The sequence below is a fragment of the Gouania willdenowi genome, chromosome 2 (genome assembly GCF_900634775.1).
Source record: "Gouania willdenowi chromosome 2, fGouWil2.1, whole genome shotgun sequence".
NCBI classification, from domain to species: domain Eukaryota; kingdom Metazoa; phylum Chordata; class Actinopteri; order Blenniiformes; family Gobiesocidae; genus Gouania; species Gouania willdenowi.
In genome coordinates this window covers 5,895,988-5,908,292 of record NC_041045.1, presented here as the reverse complement: position 1 = coordinate 5,908,292, position 12,305 = coordinate 5,895,988, and the positions used below count along the sequence as shown (strand labels likewise).

Genomic DNA, 12,305 nt, shown 5'->3' with positions numbered 1-12,305 from the left:
GTCTTTGCGCATTGCATTGTGGGATATGGAACATTTCCTTTATTTTTGTAGTAAATTATGTTTGATTCATTGATATACAGTATGAGGCCAGGAGCTTTAAGCTCAGGAATTTGGGGAATATCAATAAAACTAACTTTTCATGGGATTTTTTTTTATTTGAATTACCAAAAAACAAGATTAATTCATTACAATATAATATGCTGAATACAGTTAAGTGCAATACCAGTAAGAGATGTAACGATTCATGATACTGGGTTCACGATACGATTCTCTCACGATTTATTTTACAAAATGGGACTGTAGACAAATGATGACTGAAAAATATTCCTTTATTTTTTTGGGGAAAAAAATCTTGAAAATACTGTACTATTTTCCTTTTATTTTTCATTGTCAAAAGAATCCCTTGATAAACTATTCAAAACAATGTAATTTAACTAAAAATAAATCTTGAATGAAATAAATAAAGGAATAATACAAATGAAGAAGAAGCCTATTAATTTAAATTCTGGTTCTATAGTAAACAATGCAAATCTGCATAATAGTTCTTTTTTTTTTTAAAAGTGCAACTGAAAATGTATTTTGTGACTTAACAATTGGACTTAAAAAAAAAAGAAAAAAAACAGTCATTGCATTGTATTTACATCAGATATTTGTTTGGACGAGCAGAGGGCGCTGGTAACCCAGTAGTCGGTTGGCATGCAGCTAATCTAGCAGTGAAGAAGAGATGCTACGCGCTAGCAGACAGAGCTAATAGAAAAACGTGACTTTTACAGATCTTCTTACGGTGCTAAAGGGGTATGGAATCATTTATGAACATGTTTAGGAGTATAAGGCGGCCAGAAAGAAAGAAGTAGCAGATTCCGCCCGCCACCAACACTTCTGGATAGCGCCCTCTGCTGTTTAAAACAAGTACTGTGATTCAATTCAATTTTTACAGTACTGATGTTGAACCGTGATACCTATAAATCCATTTTTAACTGCCTTACGATTAATCGTTACATCATTAATACCGATACTTCCAATTGTGTAAATTTTCAGTTTTTCCCCAGTTAATTCCCATGGGAAGTTGGCAGCTTTGAAAATTCCCAGAATTTTGCAACTCTAGTTGAAATTTTTTATTGTAATATTTTTGCGTGTCATTTAAAACGACTCCAATAAATACAGTATTTGCAGTGAGAAGCATATATTTCTGAATATTCCCAAGCTTAAAATCTTGTGGAAATGTACCAGAAATATTCTTGTTTCCCTCAATTTATCAATCCTTTTTATTTTTCTATAGTTTCGTAACATCATTACTGACGGACATCCACTGACAATGAATGAGTGACCATTGCAGGGCGTGTGCATTCATCAAACTGGGACACATTGGATAGCTAGCTTTAGTTTGATTGCAGGGGTGAAGCAGAGGACTCGTGCTCTCTCCTCAGTGAGACCTCACACAGCCTCACATGTGCCCACCACACACATTACTGAGAGGCCAGTAGACAAAGTCGTCCCTCATGGTGAATCGGTTCAAAAGGAGAAAAGCACTTAGATGACAAAGTGGAGCTTCGGGCATGAAGCTGGACCACATGAGGAACACTGACAGGGTTTCTCTGTTATCAGTCAGAGAAAAACAGTCCCGTTGTGATTTTTTAACTTTTCTTCTGCTCCTTATAAACAGTTTGAGCTGCAGGATGTTAGTGGATGGAGACGAGCCACCGTGTCCTATTTGTGGGGAAAAAAATCCACCAGAGGCATTTTTATATTGGATAAATTAGGACTAAATTAATTTACTCTTTAGATAAGACTAATAGAAGCACTGACGAGACGTTTTCCACAAATGTTTCAAGCATTCTTCGAGTGTGGTAGCCATGGCGACAGATGCAATGAAGGGGGGTTTGCCTTCCAGATATAAATGCTGAAGTTCTCAAATTGAGATTTATTCTCACTTATTGTACTAGTAATCGAACAATAAAAAGTGGCGAAGAAGATGAGAAACGCGAGACAATGGACACGGTCAACTCCTCAGTAAGGAAAGTAGCTATTGGCTGTCCTACATGTGGCTAAAATATGACAATCGCATAATTTGCATTATTGAACATTTGCATAGAGGCTAAATAATGCTGGAGAGAATAATTTTTAATCAGATGAGGACAGTGTAGGCCTCACAGATCAATAAATCAAAGAGAATTTGCTCGAGGAAAAAAAAAAAATATGTAAAAGGTTGAAATTGACACTGGAAAATTTCATGCAGAGAAGTGTTATTCCTTCGTTTTTTTGTGATTTCTTGTGTTTATTCACAAGACAAGAAGGAAAGCAATTGGCTTGAAACAATCTTAGTTCTACTCGGTTCCCAGTATTCCCAGAGATATATCCTCACTTCACCTGACTTTCAATTTCGGTCGGATTCAAATCTTTCCCTGTTAACCCCAAAAAAAACATGCAACATTTTTTTGCAGCAACTTTCAGTGAAAACACCAGAAATGTGTTGGGAAGTCACTTTGGCAGAGTTTATAACACTTCTATGCATCCGTCTACGGGACTCCACATCCCACAATGCAATGCACCAAACTTTTCCAACAATGTCAATAAACTGAATGTTTTTTTTTTCCGAGTCAATGATCTTTGATTTATAGATCTATGAGGCCTACACTGTGTGTTTCTATGATTTCTCCATTTCTTTTTGTCAGTTTCTCACTCCTGCGGTGAATAATTGTCATATTTGCGGTTAATTCTTTGCCCATGTGGTAAAGCTTTACTTAATGATGCAAAATTAAAGACCTGGACACAGAAGCCCATTCAAAAATATGACAATTTTGACCATCTGTGAGGAATTCAGGATGTGGAAGGGGCATGAAAAGCGTCCGTTGCCCCCTAAAAATCTGCAGCAACGCCAGAAAATGTACAAAAAGTCAAATTTCTTTATTATTTCCTCCTGGAAAAGATGAGATCCGTTTGTAGCGTTCACTTACAGGATCAGGAGAGCCCCTGCTCTGCGGACCAGGTAGAGGTGAGCGTGTCATCTCATGGTGCGGGGCCACGGCGGAGTCACTGCTGCTCCTCACCAACAGAGGCGTATCTATGACGACACAAAGAAGTCACAGAGGGTGAACAACACCAAATCATCTAGTTTTCACCATGAAAATTAAAACAGGACAAATCGTGAGGGCCTACATCCATCACATGTAATTGTAATTGCATGAAAATTGTGAATTATAATTTAACGCAAAACTGGGGAACCGTGTCACAGCTCTATACATATGCAGTTAAAGGAGACATATCACGCTTTTAAATCCTTCCTTTTTACATATAAATCATACAGTTGTGGTCTATATAAAGCGGAACTGCAATGCTTGGGTCTGAATTCCTCATTATTATAGCTCCACCCCTTTTCTACCCCTTTTCTGATGTGCTTCTGAGAGCAACTCGTTTTGGTGCCGTCTCTTTAAATGCAAATGAGACACATCATACCCCGCCCCCTCTCCAGGTTGCAGAGGTGACACTCGGTTCAACTCCACCCTGTTCGGCCATTTTTGTAGTTTGATAGAAGAGATACGATACGCAGAAACTTTTTATTCACACGTTATTTACAAAATGTCAACAACAGAAGACTTGTCCATCCAGCTTTACATGTTCGAGATTAAAATGAAGATGATGAACCTGCAGAACCCTAACAAGTGATCTAACACAAGCGCCGAGCTAACGCTAGCGCCAAGCTAACGTCACGAAATGCATTTTAATACAGTCTTTTCGGAGACAAAAACGGCAAAATGAAATGACTAATGAAAACTTTAGACTTAAATTAAATCACGTAGGCCATATCATCAAGGATCTAAAACAAGCACACAGTGCTAACATATGAAGACGGTGCAACAGCTAATGCTAACAAAACAATGACAGGGACGTCTTATCATCACACTTTTTAGCGTTATTTACAGCTTACCGAAGTGCTCTGTTCGTTGTCTCCAAAGATAGAAGGAATTGAACCCTCAATCAGACAAAGTCTTTTGGCAAATCCTTCTTTATACTGGCGGAGCAGTCATTCTTGAAGTGCTTCGCGCACACAAAAATGACCTTATCCACAGATGTGGGTACATTTCCGTGAAAAATAAAACTCAATCAGGAACTTCAAAAAGGTTCTGATGCTGGGAGACGGTGTAATGAAGCGTGTGGGTTACTACATCCAACAACTGAACATTTTGACTTATCCTCTCGTAACTTCGGCATCCTTGAGCTTGGACTACAAAATAAAAGCGAGAAATAAAAATGGCGGATTGCTCGAAGTGTTGGGCCTGGAGTCGATGTCCTAATTTGGCAGTTCCGCTGCAAATACTGTGACGTTATTGTTCAAAAAATGTAATAGAGAATAGAAAAATCATAACAGATTGAAAAATATGACCAAAACAGAATATAAAGATATCAACGGAGCACTTGAAGAGACTAATTTGAACTTCTCTGTACTTCTAAACAATCTAAATATACAACAAAATGCATTTAAGGGCTAAAAAAGTGGATTTAGCATGATATGTCCCCTTTAACAATTATTAAAATATTTTTCATATCAAGCTTTCCCATATTTTATCATTTAAAAAAATAAAATCAAGAGGTATACTGACACAAAAAAGGCTCAGATGCCCACAACAAAAACATTAAAAACTATATTTTCATTGATTAGGAAGCCTAACAAGGTAACCAATAAATATGAAAGAAATTAGATAACAGATGTTTGTTTTTAATCTATTTTACAGCTGATTTATCAAAAGAGATGCTAAAAGAAAGCTATTTGGGTTATTTATTTCAGACTCATTAATTGTAATGGGACTTTAGTAATTGAGAACATACTTGCAATTGAGGATTGTGTGGATCATAATAGAGGTGTAATTGTGAACATGGAGAATTAAAGACTGTAATTGTATATTCTCCGTCTGATAACTTTCACACTTGGCAGTTGGCCTGCATTTTGCAGAAATGAACATCCAGAGAGCTCAGAGGGTTAGACAGACCCCAGAGGCTCTTCTAGCTCTGACACCACATGAGAAATGGTGGAGGGGAAAAAAAAAAAAAAAAAAAGAACTTCCACGGCTGGAAATGAAACCTTAAAGCAAAACACGAGAAGAAGTCGACAACTGATTGTGCTCAGCGAGTGAAAGTAAGGAAGATGGCACGAAACCAGCTCATCTCCACACACGTGCACAGTGCATGTATGACCAACTGCTCCTGAAGGCACAGTTCTCATGCACAGCCTCAACCACAGCAGTTCACCCGCAGCCAAAAACACTCAAATCCACAATAAGAGAGTTCAAAAGAATCTAATTTGAGCCGCTGTGTTGCCTCCTGCTTTTAATACCCACCCAGGGGGAGCGGGCTGGTATTTGTGGAAATAAAAACCTGTAGCGGTCTGATGTCAAATTTAACTCGACAGGAGGAGAGTGTGAGATAAAAACAACATGAGGGATGGAGACGGAGGAGGGAGAGGCACAGGGCCAACAAAATTCCCTCCTTTCCTGTAATCAATCTCTCTTTAAAGGGTCAGCGACGGGGTCCTGGTCTAACGTGGTCAGAATAGGGAGAGGGAAGAAGGGACTGGCGAGGGGTCACGGTGCAGTGCGTGCACATGTGTGCGTTTGACAATGAAGACGGATGAAAAATGATCATTGCAACACACACACACACACACACACACGCACGCACGCACGCACGCGTGTCTTCATGAGGATGAGCCACAAGTAATCCAATGTGATATTGAAACAATAAAACTTGCTTTGGTTCTACACCAACATCCTGAAAATCAAAGAATGTCAAACAAGGTCTTTAAGTTCAATTTGTGTTTCATTAAACTAGGTCACAGCATTTGATACTGCATCAATATTAAAATAATCTGCCCACAACAAAATATTTTATTAACATGCACTGCATTTACAATTAACACAAAGCAAAACTAAAGGTTAAAGCTTTGTTTTTGTCAAAAAAATGCACTTGAATAAATTCCTTTACAGAGAAATTATAAATCCCGCCAACACATGAAGATTACTCAAAAATCAAAATAAAGGCATACTTATTCTAACTTATATGCAGCAAAGACTACAGACGATTTTCCATTTGTTTACACCGCATCATTATTAGAACATTCTGCTGTGCTCCACCTACGGCTACTTTTAAATATTTAACATATTTCTAACGGTAATTTCCTTTTTTTTCTAATGTTAAAATTTAAAAAAAAATAAAAATAAAAATAGTTTGTTTTTATTTATTTATTTAAAAAAAATAAATAAATAAAAATAAAATAAAACATTAATAAAAAGAGAGGGGAAAAAAATAATGAAATATGGCTTGTTTTTTTTAATGTATTGAAAAATATATATCAAAGGGAACAATAATAATAAAATAATTTTTGTTTTTTTAATTAAAAAAGACATAATAATAATAATAATAATAAAACTTGTTCTTTGCCCGGTTATGCGACTACATGACAGTATTCATGAAATTACCGATACATTAGAAAGTGAATAAATACATAAAAAAGCTGATCGTAAAATGACGCAGGAACCATATGAAGTAATACTTGTTTCTCACTTATGCGTTACAGGACTCACTATTCCTCCTCTTCTTATAATGTTTCTGACTTCAGACCTTTTGATGTGCAGCAAAGAGGATTTACTGCAGAACAGGATGAAGGCAAATAGGACAGTAAAGCACCAAAATACATTCCCTTCAGACAGGGATAACTGACACTGTCACATGTTAGATGATAAACTTACATCCCAAGAGCTAAGAATGGATTTCCTAAATGAGCCTCTGCAAAATTCGCTCCATCATTGCGGCACCTCTGTGGTGACCCCCACCCACGCACTCCGTTATACTACACTACCGTGTCAACGACGCGACTGCGTGGAGTGACCGAGGCCGCTCCATGGTCACAGTCAGGGTCCATTACCCCACAGTCAGCCCAATATATCCACTAGTGGAGTCAAATCTGTCTCCATCAATCCACCCACCACTTAAAGACCTGCAGCTCCGCTCGGTGCTGCAGTGGAACCTGAGGCTGCGTTGCATCGTTGACCTCTGACCTGTGCTGATCCCACAGGGGTCGGTCGGCGTGACTCCAGGTCAGGGATATTGACGAGAGCGAGGGTGAAATCTCTCTCGGGTCAGCCACTATTTAGACGCCATCGACAGGATTAGCTGAGAGGAATTTTTAATCAAGGGCGTCGAGGTGCTGTTGAAGAGCCTCACAGTGACACAACAAGTCCCACAGAGTGGGAGCATGCTCCTGCATACGTGTCTACATGAAGACCCTGCACACCGCTGATTACATCCTGACTGCTCCGAGGTGTTCTTATGGGATCACGTCATAATAACCTAATGTTTGATCCCACCAATGCCTGCAGTGTTTAATCAAATTATCCCCAAGAGGAGCAGAAGGAGGAGGATTGTTCCTTCCTCTTTCAGCAGTGGTTGTTTGGTTTCTGTCAGAGGAACAAATGCATGGATGTGAAGAGCAGAGCTTTCATTAATGAAGCCTTAACATTAGACCATGTTTATTCATAACTAGCCATCATAGTCAACACAGGACTAGTGACAAGTGGTCAGACACTCTACGTGGAACAAAAGCGTTCACAGTTTTAACTTCTGTGGACCAAAGTTGTTCTATGGAAGTCTGAAAGTTATGTTAAGCTATGTCAAATTGTTCACATAGTTTAATGTTTTTTGATGAAATTAAAGTTAAGACGAGAGATCATATAAGGAGAGAGAAAAGGAAAGTGGGTAGGTAACAGAGAAATACACAAATACACAAAATGACTACAAAAACACACATAATTAATCCAGACAACCTAAAGACCACACAAATGCACAAAATGACAACATAAAATACACAAAAACACACTTAATTAATCCAGACAAACCTAAAGACAACACAAATACACAAAATGACAACAAAAAGACAAATAAACATACATAATTAATCCAGAAGAACCTAAAGACAACACAAATACACAAAATGACAACATAAACACACAATTAATCCAGGAGAACCAAAAGACAACACAAACATACATAATTACAAAAATACACAAAAACACACTTAATTAATCCAGACAAACCTAAAGACAACACAAATACACAAAATGACAACAAAAATACACAAAATGACAACAAAAACACACATAATTAATCCAGAAGAACCAAAAGACAACACAAACACACATAACAACAAAAATACACAAAAACACACATAATTAATCCAGACAAACCTAAAGACAACACAAATACACAACATGACAACAAAAAGACAAATAAACAAACATAAAGACTCCAGACAACATCATAAATACACAAAAAACACTAAATTAATAAAAGAAAAAAAAAAAAAAAAAAAAAAACTAGAAAAATTATTCCGGGCAAACAAAATGACAAGAAAAATACACAAAATAATAGAAAAACACACAAAACAAGAAGGAAAAAAAACATACAAAACGACAACAGAAATACACAAAATAAATAAACAATAGAGAAACCCTTTATTGTTTCCTGTATTAATGCTCGGATTGGTTGTTAAATTATTATTCTTAAACGCTGACATTAATTTTGATAATGTGACCCTTGGATCAGACAATCAAAGATGTCAAAGAAGGATGGATTGACTTCTGTATCACCTGGTGGACGTATCGCTGACACGTTTAGACTTTAACATGCGGTTTGTTTCACACAGGGTGGAGAATAAAAACAGAAGCACTGGGACTATGAATAGATTTGAGGTTTGCGGATGTCCTCGCCAGCTGAATATAAGCCCCACCCACTGGTTAAGGATTCCCAAAGCCGGGTGTATTCTTTTGTGCTTCTGCCTTTGAGGTCCGTGTAATTACAGACATGAGGAGGCTTGGTAAACTCTGCCAGCTTTGTTTATCTGCTTGTGACCCTCCATCTGCAGAACCGCGAGTGAAGTGGTTCATCTCAACTCTGTCCTGATGTTTTCAAGTTCTAAAACACTAATTCACGGCCAGGATAGTAGAAACAGGAGGATGCATCATGTTTCAGACTGTGGACAACAACAAATCAGTGCATGGCCCTTTGGTTACCTCTGTGTAGCATGAGTAACCATGTTTACACTCTTGTGTACATTCTCAGCTCTTTGTGCATTTACATTACTGTGTGTGTGTGTTTCGAGGCCTCAGGCTGGGGTCGTCTTGTTTTCTCTTTCAATCGATAGTAGAACAGCTCAGTGAACAATGCGATAAGGACTCACATCCTCCAAGTGTGTGTGTGTGTGTGTGTGAAAGAGAGAGAGATCAATGCAGCTCTAATCATCCCACTGGGGCAGCGTGAAGTCCAATCATCACGTTCAAACAAACTGGTCCAACCTGACACACCAACACTGTGACGGACCACTGATTTAGTGAATTACTTCTTGTCCTGTCCACTACAACTCGCTGCAATTACATACTGCCAGAACGCAGATTATTTAGCACTTATGGATCGTTCACATTCACCTAATTTACCTGTAACCCCAGTTTAGAAGATTAGCTTATAAAAGGGTCGATGTAAAAGGATCTGTTGCCAAATGCACGTCACTTTAAAAAGCTGACAGAAATAGCTGCAGTTACCCGTTTAAAGTGTCCGTGCAACAGCCTGTCAAAAATGTGATCTGAGGGCCACATTATCAACATTCATGTCAGCATTTAGAATAATGACCAATCTGAGCATTTATACAGGAAACAGCAATGAAATTATCTGTATTTTTGTACATTTCCCCCCTTATTTTGAACATCTTTGTTGTTGTTTTGTATTTTTCTAAAGTAATTTAGTGTTATTTGTCATTTTGTATGTTTTTCTTATTTTGTGCACACTTGTTTTGTGCATTTTTTACTCATTTTGTGATTTTTGGTTTTGGAGTTATTCTGAATATATCATTTTGTATATTTTTCTTTAATTTTGAGTGTGTTGTATGTAATTTTTTAGTAATTTGCGTCGTCAGTTTGCATAGTTTTATTGGCGTTTTTGTTAGTTTTTCCGTATTATGTGTATTTTTGTAGTCGTCCTGTGCGTTTAGCGAGTAAATATGTGCATTTCTCTTGTCATATTGTGTTTTTGGAGTCATTGGTATGTGTTTTGCTGTCGTTTTGTTTATTTTCTATTATCATTTTGTGTATATTTGCTGTCCTTTGTTGCGTTTACCTTGGGGGCCGAACGACATTAGACTGAGGGCCGTGTTTCTTTAGTATTTTTCCCTGAAGAAACTGGTATAGCAGTGTGGCTAATGGACATTTTAAGCTCTTGCAACATGATATCATGTGATTTCAGGGTAAAAATGGAGAATTGATAACACTACCAGTAGTTGACTTGATTACCTATTAAGCATGTTTTTGGGGAAGCACGATTTGGGGAAGTTTAATAGCCAGTAAAGTCATCTAAACTGGGAAAGACGATGAAAGGGGAAGCTAAAATCGGAGGCTATAATCATCAATCAGTTACTTAGCACCTGTGACTGCTTCACAAGGATGTGTGACGATCTTAACTGAACCTTTGCAATCAAAGCACACTAAAGAAACAATTGCACTTTTTGTTGGTGCCCGAGTTGTTTGCTGCCAATTTAGCTCAGTGATTTGAGTGCCGTTAGTTATGTGAACTTACATTTTAATACTTGCCAGTGTGTGTGTGTGTGTGTGTGTGTGTGTGTGTGTGTGTGTGTGTGTGTGTGTGCATGTATGTATGTGTGTGTTCGATCATGACAAAAGCAGCCTTTATTGCATCAGTCTGGCTCTGTATGCAGGGCCGTCACAGGGTCAAATCATAACTAAGTTAGTCAGGGTTCAGCGGGGTTGGAGAGCAGGATTGGGCGATGGGATCAGGAAGAGGTCCCACTGGGTGGAAGACTGGGTGGAACAGGCAAGCTGGTGGGATAGAATTAGCCCACTCAGGCATGCTAACAGGCTACAGTGCTAATCTAGTTAGATGTGGAAGCCAAGGAGAGATTGGGCAAAGAGGGAGGGGATGGGGAGAGTTGCAATCAAGGGCTGGGGGGGGATGGCGGTCAAGGTCTAGGGCTCTGGGTGTCAAGCTGGCTGGCAGGTGGTGGAAGCTGAATGCTAGAGCAGCCAAGAAATGACTGGGTTGAGTGGGGGGGGGGCAGATGACAGGGCGGGGAGTTAGAGCGGGCAGCGGGATTGCAAAGGGCAGTTATGTGTGCATGTCTTACTGTTCTCCAACGAACAGATGGAGGAGGGGGAATCAATTGAATCATTTATTGGGTGCTTTCTATCCCGAGATCTGCTGTTGTTCGAAAATTAATCAATGGAACAATGTGGGGACTAATGCACTTACAGTAGACGTCTCTTTAGTAATCCAATGGGTGAAAGATTTCCCACGGGAATATTTCACTCCGCAGCTGCATTCGACTATTCTCGTTTTTTGAATTTCAAACATGAAAATGTATTATCATTTTTAAAAAGCTTGGCCGTTTTTCCACATGTTTGGCTAATGGAAGCTTTGCAAAGTAGAAGAAATGTCACTGAAAACACCAAAAACCTAAATGTACAACATGCAAGATTTCTCACTCACAACCCTGATGTTCTCGTACAAAAAAAGTATTTTAATGAGCAAAATGGGGCGGGGCTAGAGCAGAGTATATACTGTTTACTTTATACTATTAGTATGACGAGTATGATTAGGATGGTGACCATTCCCACTGAAGTATACGTCCTAGTTTCCCAACATGCATTTGGAACCTACAATGACAAAAACCTAAAGATCACTGATGCTAAATATCTACATTAATTCGCCACCTTTGAAAGTTCTGAAAACATATTAAGTGATAAAGTTACCAAGCAGAATATCAACATGTGCTCATTTGATCCACAAAACTCACGGAAACACATTTCATGTTGATGAGATTTTCGGAGACCCTCCATTCATTGTGCTACTGACTAAACTTCCGGTTAACTTAAAAACAAGAGCCCTATTTGCAAAAGTCTTAAAAACTAATGTAAGACAAGAAGCGATGCTTTTATTTTGAAAAGGGGATGTTTGATTTTTAGCTTGAAGCTGATGCCGAGACGATTTTACGATCCACTTGCAATGCATCATGGGGCCTTACGTGCCTAACGTGCATACTTCAAAAATGTTCCGATATAGTACACATCCGATATTTCTCACGTACTCAATCTTTCCATACTATCTATCGTGAATGCACTACTTACTCATTTAGATGTCAGACTTAGTGAGTAGAACTTTGCCATTTCGAACACAGCCATTTTTCTTCTTCTTTGTATTGTTTTGCCTTTACCACAGCTAATATGTGAGTTATACTGGTGAAACTGGTGAGGAAC

The 12,305-nt window shown here is 38.4% G+C and overlaps 1 protein-coding gene across 2 annotated transcripts in view; it reads right to left on the bottom strand.

Moving 5' to 3' along the window:
- pard3ba (par-3 family cell polarity regulator beta a) overlaps positions 1-12,305 on the bottom strand; it is a 162,375-nt gene that overhangs the window by 113,912 nt on the left and 36,158 nt on the right. For both annotated transcript variants that reach the window (XM_028470453.1, XM_028470464.1), the window contains exon 4: positions 2,955-3,061. In XM_028470453.1, the coding sequence (XP_028326254.1) occupies positions 2,955-3,061 (107 nt within the window). The remainder of the gene's footprint in view (positions 1-2,954; positions 3,062-12,305) is intronic.